This window comes from Coenobita brevimanus, chromosome 86, assembly GCF_032717465.1.
Source record: "Coenobita brevimanus isolate Jiangsu-jjx chromosome 86, ASM3271746v2, whole genome shotgun sequence".
Classification (NCBI taxonomy): Eukaryota; Metazoa; Arthropoda; class Malacostraca; order Decapoda; family Coenobitidae; genus Coenobita; species Coenobita brevimanus.
This window is the reverse complement of record NC_137039.1, coordinates 35,271,663-35,292,813: the sequence shown is the minus strand read 5'-3', so window position 1 is coordinate 35,292,813 and position 21,151 is coordinate 35,271,663. Positions and strand designations below refer to the sequence as shown.

At 40.0% G+C, this 21,151-nt stretch overlaps 1 protein-coding gene across 1 annotated transcript in view; it reads left to right on the top strand.

The window, feature by feature from the left end:
- faf (ubiquitin carboxyl-terminal hydrolase-like faf) overlaps positions 1-14,986 on the top strand; it is a 66,784-nt gene extending 51,798 nt beyond the window's left edge. The window contains exons 41-52 of the mRNA XM_080280894.1: positions 799-968; positions 1,965-2,090; positions 2,405-2,612; positions 3,173-3,342; positions 4,077-4,232; positions 4,713-4,813; positions 5,093-5,322; positions 6,610-6,764; positions 7,275-7,469; positions 7,982-8,083; positions 8,689-8,858; positions 12,360-14,986. Of these exons, the coding sequence (XP_080137020.1) occupies positions 799-968; positions 1,965-2,090; positions 2,405-2,612; positions 3,173-3,342; positions 4,077-4,232; positions 4,713-4,813; positions 5,093-5,322; positions 6,610-6,764; positions 7,275-7,469; positions 7,982-8,083; positions 8,689-8,858; positions 12,360-12,705 (2,129 nt within the window). The 3' untranslated portion in view covers positions 12,706-14,986. The remainder of the gene's footprint in view (positions 1-798; positions 969-1,964; positions 2,091-2,404; positions 2,613-3,172; positions 3,343-4,076; positions 4,233-4,712; positions 4,814-5,092; positions 5,323-6,609; positions 6,765-7,274; positions 7,470-7,981; positions 8,084-8,688; positions 8,859-12,359) is intronic.
- Positions 14,987-21,151: the final 6,165 nt, after the last annotated feature.

Sequence of the window (21,151 nt, the reverse complement as noted above, 5' to 3'; positions counted from 1 at the left end):
ATTCACTTTAATGTGTGGGTGTGAGACTGGTATGTTATTGGTATGAACAATCAAGCGTAAGAGCAGAGGAAATGGGTTTCTAAAGGAGTGTAGTTGGAGTGCATTGACTGGAAAGGATAAAAAATAATGATCCATAAAAAATGTGGCATAAGGAAGTCATCTGATTGTAGGATAGTGGGGACTTGTGCATTGATATGGGTATAAAGCAAGAATGCATATAGATAGGGTGGTAAAAATGTGTATAGGTAGGGTGGTGATGTGGTTGCTTTTCAGTAAGTTTGAAGTTGGGAGGGGACATGCTAGGCTAAATAGCAAGTGTATATATTATATATGGTAAGTTAAAGTGAAATGTGGAAGTAGACGAAGCTTAGAAATTGAAACGATTGAAATAGTTGGCGACATAGGATTGGATGATGGATGGCTGGAAATAGTTAGATGAGGTGTGTACTGAGAAGCACATTGGCATCATCTTTTTTGACTTTATGAAAATGCAGAATGACCCATCTGGTTGGTGTATGTGAAATGTATCTTGTAAAAAAAAAAAAAAAAAAAAAAAAAATCTTTGCAAATGGGTTGTAAGGTGGAGCCTGTATTTTGGGGGCATGAATGATTGTGTAGTCCATTACTGGGCATGCATTAGATATTTCTTACTTCTTGTACTTTCTTTTTTCTTGTTTTTGGATCCAGCCTCAACCCATCTTTAGGTAGGGAAGAAAAAAAAAAGTTTAAAGGTTAAGTACATTTTCTTAAAACAAAATATGATATATAACAGCATTGAATGTTATCCTTGTATTTCAGCGGAGCGTCCTGGGTTAATCAAGATGCCAAGTGCAATAGAACGGTCAGTTGTGCGACAGAATGTGCGGTTTATGCACTCCAGATCACAGTTCTCTCCGGAGTACTTTCAGTTCCTCAAGAAACTGATTATGACCAATCATCCCTTTGTGCTACAGCCCCCACAAGACAGAGTAAGGCTTCTCGCTGTCTTGGATAAAATGAGAACACATAAACAGAAAATGAATGTTAAACTATAATAGCGCTTTATTGCGTCCAGCCAGCCCATGAGATAATTATGTAGTGTTAATTTGTGTTTGTTATTCATGCCAGTGTAATGTAAAATTACCTTATTCCACCACCTTCTAGTGACTTGACAAAGGAAAAAATGTGTATATGCAGAGTATAGGACATAATTGTCAGTTTCTGAACATTACGTTGTATGCCAAACCAAGCAAATAACCAAATGTTACAGTTTAAAACAAAAAAAATCTTACATTTAGTTAATAGTACAGTCATGTATTATGTACAGTTTTGTCTTAAACTTTTTTATTTCTTAGCCTATAAGAATATTTTGATGGCAGTGTATTCCTTGTCCTTCTCTTCTTAACTCCCCTTCCACCCCCCATCCCCGTGAAAAAAATATATTTGGCATTGCTAAAATTTTCATTCAATGAAAGAGAGCCATTACCTTTTCTCTCTCTTTCCTTGCTGCATACTCACTTGCTGTTGCTGTGTCCACGTCTTTAATGAATTACAACCCACCATCCTCCCATTTTATCTTCACCTCCATCTCTGTCTGTCATTCTGTTGCCAGGCACCTTAATCCTGTAAGAGGTGGTCGCAAACAGATTGTCTCCATGTTGCCCCGTCCTCGACCATTTTGCCGCCCTCCCTCCAACTTGCCCTTGCCCCCTCCCTCTCACATGTCTGTCCACTCCATCTCATCTTTGGTCTCCTCCTACACCCCACTCACATACAGTTTTATAGTCAGTCTCTCATTCTCCATGCTCTTCGCATGGCCAGCCCGTCTCAAAGTATTGCTTTTAACACTCTGCCACATCCATCTACCTTCACAGCCAACCTCCCTGATATTCTTTATGGCTGTATTAGTTGGTGCTCTTTATCAGTTCATTATTTGTGGTAATGAATGTAGTGTTTAGTAAGTGTAGTACCTTTATATATTACAGGTTGTAGAAAGTGAGGAGATAGCAATGATCAGCACGCAGTTGTGTAGCAAGTTCCTGTTTTCTGTTGGGCTGCACACTAAGAAAACATTACGGGGGCCAGCACCAGAGTGGTATGATGCTCTCCAGGTCAGATGTCTTTCCATTCCATGTTCTGTGTATCCCCTGCCATCCATTCTGTGTATCCCCTTCCCATACTCATTGGTTTTTGCTTACTTTTTGTTTAAGTTACCTTGTAAGAGAAACTTTTGCAACTCCCCAGCATTTTTAGCATCCCTACCATAGATGAATGCTTGTTTCTTTCTTTATTTGTTTGTTTTCAGTATTCCTACCCATTGTGAATGTTTAACACAAAATTAGGGTGATGAAATAAACCTTTTAATAATGAAGTAAATTGAACTTCCAGTACTTCCTTGTGTATTAACAGTGAACCATTATAACAGGTTCACTTGCGTGTATCGGTACACACACGAGGGTGGTTTGCTCAGAATATCCTGTTTGGGCACCCACACCGGTTCATGGAGTACCTGCTGGAGTGTCCTGCACCAGAAGTGAGGATGGTATTCAGCAAGCTTATTGTCCTGGTGGCTCACTGTGCTCGCAACGACCCTCCCCTCCCACTTGGTTGGGTGCCACTAAAACACCATCCAGGTACAAACTGGTTTACTGGCAAGTGCATTTTATATAGTTGTAGTGTGGTGCTTTTGCATGTGAGTTATGTAATCAGAGAGTAATATCACCCTAACAGTTGTATACCAGCTCAGTTTGGGATATACATATCTGGTGAATATATATTGTCAGATAATTTCATTTTGGTGCACATAATTGGTTGTTCAGAGTGTGTTGCTACTTCATAAGTGTAATACGCCCTGGGTTTGACCTCTAGTTTAGCTTTTAACCTACCCTGTTTGTTACTGGAAAGTGGAGTTAGGATAATGATTCAAACAGTTCACATATGAAAGGAAAACAAATGTCATTCAGTATTATTCCTTTTGGGCATTGGAGGGCCTAATACTGTAATGGGATACCATGGTCCAGTTGAAACAGTAATTCATGCATATGAAGTTTTCATAGAAAGGATCGGTATATTGAAGGTAGAATTACACTAGAGAAATTGTACAGTGAGTGCCTATCATGTGTCGATCCTTTTTAGAACCACCATTAATTTTCATTGTTTCTCAGTGGTAGTACAATTAATATGTTTGGTACAGGGCTGGATCAGAGCAGCGGTGGATGTACATTGAGTGATCAGCTGCTGGTGGCGGTACTTCTGCTGCTCAACAAGGAAGTGTCTGAGCATGGCCGCCACCTCACACAGTACTTCCACCTCTTCCATCTCTATGCATCTCTTGGACTTCCAGAGAAACTACAGCTACTCAAGGTTGGTCATTCTGTACAGTGTGCTGATATGATAATTTAGGTTTACCTTTTTATATTCTGTTGAGGAATGTATGTGGAGTACAGAGGGTGGATAGGATACGAAATAGTGTGATTCGTGAAAGGTGTGGACAGAGGAAGTCGGTGGACACCAGAATCGAAGAGAGTGTCCTGAGATGGTATGGTCACGTGGAAAAAATGGATAACAATCGTATGGTGAAAAAGGTTTACCTGAGCAAATTTGAAGGAGGGAGAAGACGAGGTAGGCCAAGGAGAAGGTGGAGAGATATGGTGGATGAGTGTGTGAGGAAGAGAGTTTTGGAAGTCGGTGAGGCTAGGGAACTGACGAGATCGAGCTGGCTGGATGAATGTTGTGAGGAGAAATGCATGATCAGGGATTTTGGCACCCCTTGTGAGCATGGCAGCATCCGGATTGACTCAACCGGATACGTTTGAGTGAAGCTGTAGAATGTGGTGAATGTTTTTTGTCATATCCAGTAGAGCCAGGATTCTGGGGGCTTGAATGATGAGTGAATGGAAGTGTGGCCTATTTGGATTGGGCAGGTTTGTGCTGTCTGGACATTGCTACTCCTCACCCTGCCCTTGGGTGGGAAAGGAGGTCCTGATGATGATGATGATTTTTATTTTATATCAAGTGACTTTTACTGACGTGTGTGTGTGTGTGTGTGTGTGTGTGTGCATGCACACATTAAGATTAAGGTACATTGTGTGTTGCAGCTTAATGTGGTAGAAATGTTCATGCTGGTGGCACTGGATGAGGGTCCTGGGCCAGCCATCAAGTACCAGTATGCAGAGTTGGGCCGTCTGTACCAGGTGGTGTCACAGCTGATACGCTCGTGTGATGTCTCTCACAAGCAGCAATCATCACAGCCAGTATGTACTTTTAATATGCATACAGTTCTGTGCTGATTGATGAAGATGTTATTGTTGCTGTTCAAGTAACTGGAAAGAAATGGTCATCATGATGGTGAATAACTAATTACTTGTGCTCATTTCACCTTAGTTTGGACTTCCTCAAGGATTTATTTTGGGTCCATTTCTGTTCACAGTGTATGTCAGTAGTTTATCACCTGAACATGATGCATGTGATGTGTCCAATCACTTTAATTTTTATGCCGTCAACACTCAGCTCTGTGTTAAGAGGACATATTAATGGTACCAAGAGACAAGTATCTGCATTTTTTTCCCTATATTCCCCCAAGTTAATGAGAAGCTTATAACATGAAAGGCATTCATTTTAGTCCAGGTATATTTGAGCAATATATTAACTTCTCATTGTTAACAGATACTGAATAGCATTGATATTATTTAAGTGGAATTTATCAGTCTTAATCAGTGGTGTGTACTTTTCAGAATACTGCACCGCTACCTAATCCTCATGGAGATTCCTCTTGTGCTGAGCCTCTCATGCCTCTTCAGCCCAAGGTGGCTGAAATTTTGTACACACGAGCCACGTAAGTAGACATTTCTTAGAAGTGTGTGTTGTATGTGCGTGGGTGAATTCACGCTTGAGTGCTATTGAGTGAGCACGCCTATGTAATAGAATTATGGCCATAGTGTAATTTAGCTTTAGCATAAAAGACTGTACTTTCAGTTATAATTGCATATATGTCATTTGGTGATGATGGTAGTGTTGAACTGTAGTGCCAGTAATACATATCCATCACTTTGTCCTACAGCAGCTGTGTCTTTAGCTCAAAATGTTTGTAATATATATGTAACCATTCTCACAGATATGTGAAAAAGATCATAGAGGATGCCAACACTTCTGAGGACACTGTAAAATTGTTAAAGTTTTGCTGTTGGGAGAACCCTCTCTTTTCATCCACGGTGCTGTCAGAACTCTTGTGGCAAATTGCCTACTCTTACACGTATGAACTCCGACCTTACCTCGACCTCCTCCTTCACATGTTGCTTCTCGATGACTCTTGGCAGAACCACCGCATCCATAATGCTTTGAAAGGTCAGTGTTCTCAGGGTCTTATTCACTGGATGTGCAGCAAAGGCTAGTATTTAATTTATTTATTTATTTATTTATTTTTTTAGTGCTATACTGTAGATTTCCAGAAAAAAGTGGATATGCTCCTTTTATCAGTACAGTATTTTTGCTGATACATTTTCATTCCAGTTTCTAAATCATCTCATTTCAATCAGCCATTGTATTTTGTTGACTGCTGTTTAACGGAATATACTGAACAATCAACTTATGTACAGTGCAACTGTTGTGTTTTGTCAATACTAGGAGCAGTAGTATGGGGAGAAAATGACTTACGGTCAGAACTCTTTTAGAGTGGCCCCTAATGACCCCCCTCCCCCTTCTCCAAACTGTCATGGCCACCTCTGTTTGGCCTTACATGTACCAGACAGCGATAAACACAATTTACAACGCACTAATGAACCTGGAGTTAATGCACTTTAACTAACCTGAAGTGTAGAGTTGGACCACACCATCACCCATACCACACCACCACCCAAACCACACCACCCAGACCATGCCACTACCCAAACCACACCATTGCCCAAACCTTCACCCCACCATCAATTAGACCATCACCCAGACCACATCATCACTCAGATCATACAGTCACCCAAGCCACATCATCACTCAGACCACACCATCACTTAGCCCATCACCTCACACAGACACCCTCATCACACCTTCACCTCATACAAATGAGCTCTGAGCAGCCACATGGTCTGTGCTGTGGAAGATATGTCTGTTCATTGACAGAGAATGTTCATTGACAGAGAATGCTATATTTGAGTCTGCAGTCTGCATTATCATGATATAACTGCATTGTGGTAACTTTGAGGACCTGGAAAAGTGCCTTCCATCTTGTATGTGAATAATGTTGTGGGAGAGCATAGTGAACCTACCTGAAATGGATTTTGTAGGTTGGGTTGAATAAAAATCCTGAGTAACGTGGTCCTAGATATACCCTGATTGTCCCCACCTTCACCAGTGGATGGTTCAGAAAATGGTTTGGTTAATGTAGGGAGAGTGGGCTGATAATGTGTACTGTAACAAGTGGTAATTAATGAGGGTGTACATAGTTCAGAATATGTGTACCAAATAAGATGGATTTGTGAAATAGTGCTCTTTGTTGGACATCAGAAATTTTTGGAATGGCTGTTAACAGTTTTATGTACCCTTAAAGCTTTGTGTAGGTAGATGATTATTAATACTTCTAATACTGTTTGAGTAAGCCATTGCTTTCAGTAGATGTTAAGCCTTAACTACATTTTCTAGGAATCCCAGATGACCGGGAGGGCTTATTTGATACAATCCAACGAAGTAAAAACCACTACCAGAAGCGAGCCTACCAGTGCATCAAATGTATGGTGGCACTCTTCTCTACCTGCCTGGCTGCTCAGCAAATGCTGCACTCCAATGGTGACCTGAAGGTACACTTAATTCTGTGACAGGAACATTTGAGATAAGTATGATCCAGAAAACCTACAACAGTTAAAGTGTGGTTTATCATATTGCTGTATGGTAGCAAGACTTCTGATGTTATGCTGCCAGGATTCATATTGTAATCAATCAAAATGGCCACATGCAGTTAGCTAATGTATTTTATAATGCCAAACTGTATTCTTGTTCTGTAATAACTTTTTAGGGGTTTACATCCCTGTTGTTTCATAAACATTTTATATACAGGCATCATCAAAAGTCATGTTGCCTCTCCTGCTTTTCTCTCTATGGACTTTGAAAATCAGTGTAGTTAATCCATAGCAGTTAACAGTGATGAAAGTACTTGGCCACAGATCAGAGTCATCTGTCACAGTAGCTGCAGATTTACTGTACTGATTGTCAGTCTATGGATACAGAAGCAGAAGAGGCAGTTGCACTTCTGATGGTGACTATTTTCTTTCATTTGAACATGACTCGTTAAAAAATTGTCCTTTATACAGCGTAAGTGGACGTGGGCTGTGGAGTGGTTGAATGAAGAGCTGGACCGACGACCATATGTCACCAACCAGCAGTATGGCTTCAACAATTGGTCACCTCCTGCACAGAGCAACGAGACAAGTAACGGATACTTCCTTGAACGTTCACCAAGTGCCCGTTCAACTCTAGAAAAGGCATACGAGCTTTGCCCTGAAGACGTAAGTTAAGCAGGGGTGTAATTAAAGTTTGTTGTTCACTGTGACATAATTAATGAGATGGTGTTTTATTCTTTCTTTTATGCAATTTCCTCTAGCTTTTTAAAATATTTTTGCATTAGCCAGAATGGAATGCTAAAGTCAGGGTTACTGTAAGGGGTTGATAATGCCAGATCAGTTGTTTGTCCAGAAACCTGAACCTGAGGAATGTAAGGTGGTAGAGCTGACAATGCAGGATGATTAACTTCAGCATAAATAGATACCCTGTATTTTTTATTATTCGTGTTACCTTTTTACAATTTGGTCTTGGGAGAGACCTTTAACATTGCAAGGCTTAGTGAATGCTAGATGAAACCATTAGTTTTGGGTGCATTAATAAGCTGTAAAAGTCTTTCCCAAGCTCAGTGAGAACATGTAGAGATTGTGTGAAAGCAATACTTAAAAGTAAGTGTAGTGAAATGGTTAATTGTCCTGATAATATGAAATTATGTTAAGTTGGTAATTTGTGTTGGCAGGAACCTGAACCAGAGGAGTGTGAAGAAACAGAGGTAACTGTTCCAGAGGAAGTGGCACCACTACCCCCAGTCTCAGAGACTGGACCACAGCAACAGCAGCAGGTAAAAAACTTATCGACTCATTCATGTTAGTCAGCTATGTTTAATATAGACAAAAGTAAAATGATGGTTCTTGAAAGGTAAAACAACTGTCAGTTTGATTTATACAGGAATGGAGAAAGTTTGGTGAGGGATTCCAGGTGCCTTGGTACTGTAATAGGAAAAGGGTATATGTGCACACTTTCCTCTCTTCACTCTCATATAAATTCCTCCCAGGGTGAATGGTAGCCATTCAAAGAAAAACACAAAACTAAAATGTTGATTAGATCAATGAGACCAAGCTAGGATTCTGAGGATCCACGTATGCGAACGAGTGTATGGCCCTTTTTATTGGACTTTCTGTTGATAGTTTTCCAATGTTCATACTTTTCCTTTCCTTTTACATTATTTTGGATCCTACTTGAGCCCATCCTATAGGTGGGCGAGTAGGTCAGGATGATGAGGATGATAATGTAAAGGAAGACGTAATTGCTCATTCATTATGTTAGGTCATTATGATTGTGGTATATTATAACCCGCCAATCATCCTAATTGTAGGGGTTATAAGGGTCAGAATAAGGATAAAAAACTTGCCATTTGTTTTGATATTGAATAATTATTTACATCAGCTGCAGCAGCAGCAAACGCAGCAGCAGCAGCAACAACAGCAACCACAGCAGCAACAGCAGCAACCACAGCAGCAACAACAAAAACTGACAACTACTCTAGGAACTCAGCCATCAAATTCCCAGCTAAATTTCTCCTCTAAAGATTCTCCATTGAACAGTCAAAATAGAAGGTAACAAATTTGTATGCTTTTTCTCTTGCCACTCATGACCTAAAGCATTTTTTCTGACCACCTGGTGACACCCAAGTTTTATATATATATATAAATAAAGGATCTATTTGGAGTGGGTATGTGCATCCTGTACCAATTAAATTGATATCAGTCATTTGCACTTCCCAGAGCAGAAAATATTACACTTTATGGTGATCTAAAATGTATAAAGCATTTTATATATACAGTACCGGTATATATATATATATATATATATATATATATAAATAGATATATATATAGTTATATATATATATATATATATATATATATAAATAGATATATATATATATAAATAGATATATATATATATATATATATATATATATATATATATATATATATATATATATATATATATAATGTATGTATGGCATGTACGGTGTAGATGGTAAGCTGCTAGGTGCTGCCAAGAGTTTTTATGATGGTAGTGAAGCATGTGTAAGGGTTAATGAACATCAAAGTGAGTGGTTCACAATTGGTGTGGGCATGCGACAAGGTTGTGTGATGTCTCCATGGTTGTTCAAAATATATATGGATGGGATGATGAGAGAAGTAAAAACACGAGTAATGGAGAGGGGGATGGCATTGGTAATGAATGGTGATGGATGGAATATCTCAAATTTGTTGTATGGTGGTGATGCAGTACAACTTGCAAATACCGGACAAGAACTTGGGAGACTAATGCAGAGTTTTGCTGATGTCTGTGAGTGTTGTGCCTTGAGAGTAAACGTAGAAAAGAATAAAATGATGGTTATTGAGAGAGAAGGTGACTCCCAGTGTGATGTTCCAGTGCAAGGAGAGAGACTGGGTTGGTGAGAGAGTTCGAATATCTGGGTTCAGTGATAGAAAAGAGAGGAAAATGTGCAAAAGAAGTGGAAAGTTTAGTAAAGGAAGGAAAGTAACTGGTGCAATGAAGGCCGTGATAAGAAACAGAGGCTTGAGTGTTGCAGCTGCACGAGGCTTACACGAAGGAGTGTTAGTGCCATCTTTAACATTTGGGTGTGAGACTATGGTGTGGCATGAAAATTAAAAGTCAAGAGTGAGAGCAGTGGAGATGAGACTGCTGAGGAGTGTATGTGGAATACAGAGAGTGGATAGGATATGAAATAATAGGATTTGTGAAAGATGTGGAATGAGAAAGTCTGTGGACACCAGAATCGAAGAGAGTGTACCGGGATGGTATGGTCATGTGGAGAGAATGGATAACAATGGAGTGGTGAAAAAGGTATATCTGAATAAATTTGAAGGAGGGAGGAGGTGAGGTAGGTCAAGGAGAAGGTGGATGAGTGTGTGAGGAGAAGTTTGGAAGTCGGTGAGGCTAGGGAACTGGCAAGAGATCAAGCTGGCTGGATGAATATTGTGAGGAGAAGTGCATGATCAGGGATTTGTCACCCCTTTTGAACGTGACAGTGTCTGGATTGACTATCGGATACATTTATGTGAAGCTTTAGAATGTGGTGAATGTTTTTGGCATAACAGATAGAGCCAGGATTCCTGGAGCTCGAATGACGAGTGAATGGAAGCGTGGCTCATTGGATTGGGCAAATTTGGGCTGTCTGGACACTGCTACTCCTCACCCTGTCCTAGGGTGGGAAAGGAGGTCTGGATGATGATGATATATTGTAATATGCAGGACAGTGATTGGTTGCACTCCCTGTATGGTAAAACTGGTGGTGGTAGTTGACTTTGCTTCCTGGTGTTGGAGTGATGTGATTTTGAACTAAATTGTTCCTTGTAAAATTTTATACATACCTTAAAAAGTACATAAACAAGTTGTGAACTGTCTGTAATTGTAATATTTCTTACAAGAGCAACCAAACATTGGAAGATTTGGTCAACATTGACTAAGTGGGTGGGGTGTATAGCAAGAGCAGCATGTGAGAGAGGGTGAGCATTGGTAGGAAGTGGAGTAGGGGGGGCTTATTTCCAAGCTACATTTGCACTATAGTGTGAGTGTAGGTTGGCCATCTTGCAATTAGGAAGCAACACTGCGTGTTGATGATGATGCATAAAATGTTTTTCATTGCCAGACGCCATGTATCCCAGACGGGGTGGCCAAGGGCTTAGAGTTAATTGTTTTACAGGGAGGGGCACTAATCCTCCACCAACCCCACTTGACACGTAGGGATGCCAACAGCATCTGGTGTTCCCAGGCGGTCACCCATCCAAGTACTAACCAGACCCATATATATATATGTAGGAGCCTCTGGTACAGTGGTAAAGTGTGCGTTTTCGTACACTGACGAACAAGGGTTCGCGCCGCACCAGGGTAATAGACTTTGGAAGCGTTCTTCTGGCCACGTACTGCATTGGCGGACATCAGGGGTGCTGTGGATGAACCAGTGTCGCATACTATAAAGTATGCTTGCACCCAGTCGGCTCTCGTGGGCCGATTCACAGACTACACACACATCCAAAGCCACTCCAACACTACAATTACACTTACAAGCACTTCTCATCCTACATACAATCTCTATCAGACAGCCCAAGCCACTTGGTAGAGATACATTGGCTGTATAACGTAAACAAGCAGAAATTCAGTGCTGACAGATTCACTGATCATATAAGTGTATAATGAAAATAGGGAAGAAAACCAATGATCTTGTAGCTAGATAGTAAATCATATACTGAAAATATTTTATGAAAGGGATCACCTGTAGATATTCATGTGTAAGTTGATTATTTTAGACCAAATCTTTAAGCAAAAAGCAGAGGGGTGACTAATTAATGACCTGAAATATATGGATGTTTGAATATTGAACATTTTTGGGGTAATGAGCAGCACAGTTTTTAGTACATATGATATTAGTGATGGCATTGTGCAAGCAGTTACATTATGCTGAAAGGTAAGAAATTCAAAGCAGTTGTGGAGTGGACTAATACAGTATGTGAGTGGAGACAGACACTAAACATCAGGATGTGGTCAGAACATGCATAGCAAGCGTTTGTTTAAAAATATTAATCGACATCTCGTTCAACCCTCAAACCATAAAAGATATTGTGTTACAGTTATTACTTATAAATGAAGTATGGTATTTAATTGTGTACCATTACCCTTTGAATTAAACTGTTGAGAATGGAGTAAAGCTGATAAAGTATATGCAAACATGGCTGCCAGTCAGTGGTGATTTTTGCTGGCCATGTACTTGGACATTGGTGTCAGTAGGTGACAAACGTTGATGTGAGTACCTTGATAACGGCCTGTCACTACCAATGAGCAATATTAGGTTAAGGCAGTTGTGGAGGGCAATGATAATGGGAATTGAACATGGAAATTTACATATAGTTTTTCCCTACATACATCACCTGACTTTATTACAGTATGTAAAAAAACTTTGGTGAAGAAAATTAATTACACAAAGAGTGTCTATATATTGTACTGTATTGTAGTTACTTTGTCAGTTTGGATGACCATTATTACTGTACTCTAGTATTCACTATTCAAAATGTTGCTTGCAGTGGAGGGTCAGTGACAGTTAGCATCAGCAGTGGGACTGGTGGTGGCAATGGAGAAGTTAGTAGTGGAAATATTAGCACCACCATGACAACAACCACAACTACTATATCCACAAGTGGCATTGGTGGAACAACAATCAGCACCAACAGCTGTGGAGGCCAGCAAACCACACCCACCACCTCCACCTCCACTACCTCTCTCTCCCCTACCACTGCTGCCACCACCACCACCGTTACCACTACTACCGCCACCACCTCAAACCCGGGCGGATCCAGTAAAACCTCTCCTTCTTCCCAAGTGACTCAAAATCCACAACTGTCGGGGCAGGATAGTGTCCCAGAAAATTAAGTTCGGATGCTTAGTGACATTTATAATATATATATATATATATATATATATATATATATATATATATATACAAGCATATACAAGCATTTGAGACTAAGTGTTTGTGAAGTGAAGCATCAAGTTAAGTGAACTGATAGTAACCAATGATGAAGTAAGTCAAAGGTCACACCAGAAGAATTGCTGTAACTTTTTTCTGGTACCCAAGTAACTACATAAGATTCTCAACACCTACTCCTGTAGGTCAAATTGAGATTATATGAACTTAAGAAATAATTTGTACTATACATCAAAATTCCTATTAGTAAATATTGCAACTGTCTTGAAAAATAATAGTTGAGTGTACATAAGTGATAGTAATTTATAACTGCAGGAAGAATATTCCTTCTGCTCAAAGTGAATGCCAGGACCCTAGTTTTATGCTGCTCTGTGTTGTGGGACTGGCAGCCACAGTGTCATGGCTGAACTGATGGGGTGGTGAAGTGGATATGCAACTGGCTGAGTTGGAATTAGTGAACTTCAGAGTGCGGTATGTAGAGAACGTGTACGCATTAACAGTTATTGAATGAAAATATATAGCTGTATTTTTGCATCATCATAATTAGAAAATGACCTACAGATTCACTATTGGATTTTTTTTTTTCCAGAAGCCGAAAATAGATCGTATGTGTGGTATTCTTTAAATATCTGTCCTTATGTATCCTATTTTATACACTTTAATATCTATTTCATAAATACACTTTCAAGAATGTGCTTAATTCAGTATTTACTCATAAAAATTGTACTGTGAATGTACTGAAGACTTCACATGTGACTAGTCAAGCATAAGTAGAAGCTGATTTAGCCTGAAGTTTATTACAGCCTTACCAGGCAGCAACTGCCTATGAAATAGCTGATGGATTACAAACATGGCACTGTATCATATTGCATTGGTTTGCCCTTGTAATAAACACATTTTGACCATATAGGGAGCAAAGCACCACTTCTCTTAACTCAAGTGCCAACACCAAGTAAGCTGTACTCCCTTTCTATGGTGAGGTGTTGTATTGTCTGAAGAAGTCATCTCCGTCTTTAGTGAAGCTTTATTTTAGGGTTTAGGTATGGCCTACAAAGGGAGGAAAATTTACCAGTAAGAATTTTTGTGAAAAGTTAAATGGGTGAAGTTCAGAACTTTGTGTTTTGTCTCCATGGTCAGTTAATCAGATTCTATAGACTGTCAACTTAGAATCTTTAATACCAATGCCATGGTTTGATAAGAGTAGCCATTTAAGAATCCATATCTTAATAACTTTTGGTATTCCATCATTAGTTTAAATTGACTTAAATCTTTGCTGACCAGCATTTCAAGTCACACCCTGCACCAGTTCACTGAGCATCTTTTTTTGTGCTCGGGAGTAATGCAACTCTTCTATTACGAGCATCTTGGTCATATTGATACTGATGGTACACTATAGCCCATTTGTTCTAGCCTGATGAAGATCCTTAACCCTTTTCAGCTCAGTTGATGGCCAAGTGTAGTCAGATTGTTGGGTCAGTTTGATTAGTAACCAAGGAGACTCATTCCTATCGTACAACTAACGCTCATCGAATTTCTTGCAACCACAAATTAACATTCAAGTTGTGGGAGTGGCCAAGTTCTGTCAGGTGAAAACAAATGGACTATAACTGTGATGGTGCATCTTGGTCAGGAGGCAGTGTTACAGCCAGAAGGTGTACTTAAGGTAACCATGATCATTACGCTCTCAGTCCTGCTTATTGTCTGTGAGCCGTGTGCTGCTGCCGAGCTGTAACGACCATTGTTGTGACTTAGTAAGTTTTTGTATGAAAAACTGATTAGTTCCCAGTTTTTACTGATATACAGCTGTTTGGAGTGGAGCTAGTGGTAGCCGCCAGACACCACCAGTAGGAGCTGACCTAGCCTTGTGCATCTGCTTGTTACTCTCTTGTTTGCCTACTAATGTATCATAGGTTTCCCACACAGATGCCTTTTTTGTTTTAAGGACCTTATTTTTGAATACTTAGGGGAAAATAATGGTGAGAGAGTGATCATTCTGTAAATTTGAAACTTACTATATGCATATATAATATTTACCTAAGTGGAGTTTGATAATTGGACACTTTTTTAATTTGTATTTTGCTGCCACCAACTGTGATTATTATATGAAATTATGAAGACATGTAAACATTGTATGATGTAGTATTTTCATGTTACTACCTTGTCAATAATTGTAAAGCACGAGAGATACTGTATATCACTGTATAAGATATAATTTAATTGAACTGAGGACCTTTTTTATTGAAATCACTTAATATTTTCTTTTTATTCTGCCAAACATCCTCTTTTCTTAGTCATCTTTAGCTATCTGTTAGAGTCAACTAGATTTTGTGTGTGTGTGTGTGTGTGTGTGTGTGTGTGTGTGTGCGTGTGCGTGCGTGCGTGCGTGTGTTTGTTTGTTTGTTTGTTTGTTTGTTTGTAGTCACAATGCCCTGCTATGGTGATAATGCATCAAGTGAAAACATCACATATTGGTTTATTGTACAGTATAGCAATGTTGATATAATGTGGACTCAGTGGGGATAGGGAGGAGGCCTATGAGCATGTAACTATATTTTAAAGGGGGGAGGGGCTTGCCCTTGTCACCCCTCCGCAGCACCATGCTTTCCAGTAGGGGTGGCATCCTTGCCAGACATGATTATGAGGTCACAAATTTCAGTATTTCACACAAAAAAATTACCACTTCACTTAATAACACACTGCACTATATGTTACACACTTTCATTGGTATTTGGTGATTGCATTGGTCTTTCAGGGGCCTTGCACATATGAAAGGGAACAAAAGGGAGTTGATCACAGTGACCATTTTGATTCAGACAACTGACTGTTGGCTTGCATGGGAGCAGGAGGCATGTGCATGCACAGGATTGTTTTACGCAGCTACAACAGTTATTGTTCCAGTGAATTTTGCCATCGTTATCGTGAAAGTGGGCCTAACTTGTAGTTCGTCGTTATTGCATTTTGTCGCACAGCATGCAAACATATAGCTAGGCCTGCCTGTATATTTAAGGTATGCTTAGAGTGATCTTTAGAGCACAGTGTTTATCTTAGGGGAGCATAGTGTTTGTAATTATATGCTGGAGTGTGCATAAGTAGTTATTTAAAGGTATACTGTACAGTGCTTGTAGTGCATGAAGAGAGCTCTTTTTTTTTTTTTTTTTTTAAATAGCTCGAAATGCTTTATAGTGTCTGTGAGGAGCATAAAATTTGTTAGCTTATGCTGCTGTGTGCAGTGTATGTGTCATAGAGAATAGAGCACTTATAGAAATTTTGATGATGATGATGCTTATCCCTGGTCAGTCTGACCAAGCAGACCCATTGTTTGCAGTTAAGCAGATGCCTCTTTAGGATTGTCCTACAGGTTGATGTGGTGTCTGTATCTTAGTGTGGAATGTGTTATGGATTGCTTTATTAAGTGTGGTATACTCTAGGGACCTATTTGACGGGCAGGGCGTGTGTCATCTCTGATTCCATCCAACCTAAATCAAAGCTGGTAGCTGACGAGGGCTGGGAGATTTCATGATTAAAGCCTAGCTAGGTGTACTTAATCAGCTATTTTTAAGGATACTTCTCATTGGTGGATGTTGGGAGTGGGAGCTTGAAGTACTGTGCAGTGTTCTAATCAGGATGTTGTATTGCCCTGCATGTGAAATGAGTTTGTAGTGTTTCTTCATTGCAAGCAGGGGCGCACCCAGGAATTTTCTAGGGGGGGGGGGGGCCGTAGTGAGGTGAGGTCAGGTAATCCGATAATTACTGGGAGGTCACATGCAGGTTTAGAGTCAGAGAGCTGCTGGCTTATGTGTTACTCTTTGTTTTGTACTTACCAATTTTTCATGTTTTGCTGTTATCGAAATAAATATGTATAAATTTTTAAAGGACCCAGAGAGCTAAGGGGGGGGCCCGGGCCCAGGGCCCTCCCCCCCTTGGGTGCCCCCCTGATTGCAAGTATTGCAATATCTTGAGGTAAGATATTTGTGTGGTGAATGGGATGACCACGTCCATAACCTCTAAAAAGAGAATACTGCCCATTTTGTAAATCATAACTTATATACAGTAATACCCCAATGGTCCATCATAATTTAGCCAAAACCATATCAAATAATGCCTATACAGCAATGCACCACTTAGCATTCACGATATGTTTTGAAAAATTGGATGTTAAAGCGATCTGGACGTTAAACAACCACTGTAACTTATGCACTGTACTATGTAGTACATACAGGTATATGTATCTTAATGTGGAATGTGTTATGGATTGCTCCACTGGTATACTGTATAGGCCTATTTGATGGGCAGGGTAGAGTGGTAGGTGGGGGTGCTCACCATCCACTCACTCATTGTAGTGCTGCTTTGGGTGTCTGCCCTTTCCTCTCTTCCATCCCTCCTTTTCTGTCTTTTCTTTACTCATTCCTCTTTCTTCTGCCTACAGGTGACTTTACACTCCCTGTTCTGTCTTTCTTTCCTTCATTCTTTCCTCTTCCTTCTGCCTGTGGGTAACTCTACACTGAGTGACAAGCCAAATGGTTTCCTGTACACCAGGAAATCATTGACTATGGTGGCTGGAAACCATATACAGTAACCATATTATGGTGCCTAGTGGTTTAGTGGGTAATTAAGGTGCCAGTTGGATTGAGCCTTTGTAGGTTTGTATCCAAGGGTTGGTTGGGATTTATTGCTCATGTAATGCCACTCAGGGATGAGTGAGGCTGGTCACTGTGATCTTAAATGTCATGAGCAACTTGCCTAGCTCCGGGTTCCTGCGTTTCTCACAGGACAACATGGGATTGGATGATGGATGGTATATAATGGTATACTGTATGCTGTACTGTATATTACCCGGTACTTTTAAAGTACATCCATCCATCCACCCATCATCCAATCCTACGTTGCCCCTTGAGGAGCGTAGGAGCCCGGGGCCAGGCAGTTGGTCCTGACATTTAAGTTGAGAGTGACCAACCTCACTCCTCCCTGAGTGGCATTATGTGAGCAGTAAACCCCAACTACCCCTTGGATATAAACCTTCATCGGCTCAATCCGATTGGAGCACAATAATTACCCACTAAACCACCAGGCGCCAAAATTTGGTTATATGGTTACCACCCAGCATAGTAAATAGTTTCCTGGTGTACAGGAAACCATTTGGCTTGTCACTCAGTGTAGAGTCACCCATAGGCAGAAGAAAGAAGAAAGAATGAAGGAGTGAAAGACAGAAGAGGGAGTGTAAAGTCACCCGTAGGCAGAAAGACGAGGAAAGAAAGATAGAAGAAGATGGAAGGAAAGAAGGATGGAGGAGAGGACAGGGCAGACACCCGAGAGCAGCACTACATTGAGTGAGTGGATGGTGAGTGCCCCCACCTACCACAATTTAAAGAACAACATAGTATAAAAAGCCCAAATTAAGATTTTTTTTTTTCTGGATTTTCTTTTTTTCTTTTTTATGGGTCCTGGACATTAAAGTGAATGGACGTTGTGAGGTCGAATGGTATGCAACGCATGACTGCATTTATATATATTTTTAAAATGTTGTACTACCCCCCCTCCCCTCAGCCCCACAACAGAGGATGAAACCCCTACAAAAACCCTATATTGTAAAGTATAACTATTCATACTTAGAAAAAACAACCCCCAAAAGAGATTTCCTGAAAAAAAAAAAAAAATCATAGTACTGTATATTATACAGTGCCTGTATTACTGTATTGTACATAAAGTAATTCATGCTGAAAAATTAGACATGCAGTAAATGAAATACATGCAGTACAGCAGAGTGCAGTATTTTACAGTAAAATATACAGCTATTGTTTATTGCACATACTATAGTATAGTACTGTAAGAGCTTTTGTTGATTATTCCTCTGTGGTTAATGGCATGCAGGTGGATAATGATTTTCAAAAATGTATATTCCTTTAATTCAGGATTTTTTTTTTTTTTTTTTTTTTTTTTTTTTTTTTTTTTTTTTTTTACCCTGCATTTTGATATTGGCCTTGACAAAAGAGCTTTGAAGTATGTCGAACTCTTCTCGGCAACAACCCCTTTTCTCTTGATACACCACCACCCTTCCTTACGTGCTCTTTCATGTTTACCTTTCCGTCTCATTTTAAGTCTCCTTCACCACCTCGCTTTCATAGACTCCTCGTTAGTCTAACTCTAATGAAAATGCTGGGAACAAGATGATTGTAGTTCTGAATTCAGGATATGAATATTTATATAGGGTTTTTAAATTGATGTTTTTATAAACTGGTGATACAGTTTGGGTTTATGCCAGGCTGAGACCACTGATGTCATATTCATTGTCTGATAGCTTCAGGGAAAATATGTAGGAAAGAAAAGGAAGCTGTACTGTACTTTGTTTTTGTTGATTTGGAGAAGGCCTTTGACATAGTTCTTAGGGAGGTGGTGAAGTAGGCAATGAGAAAGCTTGGGATTGGGGAGTGGCTGGTTAGAGTGGTTATGGCAATGTATGTGGGTGCTCAGACCCAGTTGAAAGTGAATGGAAATTTGAGTGATGAGTTTTCCATGAATGTTGACATGCATCGAGGATCAGTCTTGAGCTCCTTAGTGCTTGTTATGGTGCTTGAAACTCTCTCACGTGACTTCAGAAATGGACTCCTGTGGGAGATGATGTATGCTGAAGACTTAGTGTTGACTGCAGAGAATGAAAGGGAAACGGAGGAAAGATTTAGGAAACAAAGAGACTGAATGGGACACAAGGGTTTGAGAGTAAATGGTGATAAAAGTGGTGATATTTAGGGCTGGTGGCGGTATTGTCAAAGCAGAAGCAGCATGGCGATGAGCAGTTCGCTAGAAGGGTGCAGGGAATAACTCCATCCTGAGTGTGTGTGGTAGTCAGTGTCTCATTCTCCATCCTTTCCACATGGCCAAACCATTTCAAAGTATTTCTCTTTGGATAACTGAATATTGCAGTCTCGTTACTAGTGTATGGCCAAAACCAGTGACTGCACAATCACCGTGACTGTGCATTCACGAATGACCGTGTATGGGGCCCTTAAGACCTTGGTCCAAGATTTTGATATTCTGCCTTTTGATATTGGTTTATTGTCTCCCCCAGAATTTAACATTCTTCCTCATTTAGTGATTTCACAGTTTCACTATGCATGTTTTTAATCTCTCAGTATCTTCATTGTACGGATGTATTTTCATTATGCATTCCTGTCTTTATTATATTGCCCTATACAGTATTTTACTGTGCTTCCCTTCCTTCATTTTGTTGCCCTATCTTCGTCATGCTTTCATTTCATCATTTTGTTCTCCCATCTTGCTATCATCAGTAATCTTTCTGTCCTTCATTTTATTGCCCAGTCTTCACTACGTATTCATTCCTTCATTTTGTTGCCCCATTTTCACCATACTTTTATTCCTTCATTTTGTTACCCTATCTTGCTATCTTCACTAAGTTTTCCTTCCATCATTTTGTTATCCAATCTTCACTATCCTTTTATTCCTTCATTTTCTTACCCTGCCTTCACTGTGCTTGCATTTCTTCATTTTGTCGCCCAGTTTTTATGCTTCATTCCTTCATTTTCTTACCCTGTCTTCACTATGCTTTCATTTCTTCATTTTGTCACCCAGTTTTGCTATTTTCACAAATCTATCCCTCTTCCATTTTATTACTCCATTTTCACTATGCTTTCATTCCTTCATTTTGTTACCTTATCTTCATTATGCTCCCATTCCTTCATTTTGTTACCTTATCTTGCTGTCTTTACTAATCTTCCCTTCATTTTGTTGCTCTGGCTTCACTGTGCTTTCATTCCTTCATTATGGTAACCTATCTTCACTCTGTTAGTACCTTCATTTGAGTCCCAACCTTTATTGTACTTTCATAGCCTCAGTTTCCCTTCCTTCTCTTTAATGCCTCACCACTGAACTCCACCTGCATTGTTTCCATATCCTCACTGCGTTTTGTGCTGTCAAGCTTTCAGTCTTCCTTGAAAATACGAGGTAATAATAAAAAAGCACTTCAGAACTACATTTAGAATCTTGAGTGAAGAAAGGGTTAAGATCAAAGTGGAAGTGTAAAGATAGCGAGGTCCGTTACCTGGACCGAGTGACGCGCGATAGATACAAATACTGTAATCTCTTGACCTTGAGTAAACGTATATGAACAGAACATTTGTAAGGTACGTATAGCATCTCTCTCTCTCTCTCATGCTTGGACCATACCGGTACGTCTTCAATGGATCTCTTCCCATGTGGTCATCCATAGGAATGAAATTGTAGACCAGACAGCACAATGGATTTCGTCTCCAATCACCTTATCCAGCTGAACACGGACGGTGAGACTGAGTTGGTGACAGACACCTCGTTGTAACGTCCCTTGGCTGTCGATTTACGTGGGTCACAGCTTTATTCGACCTGCTGCAGACCCACTTGATC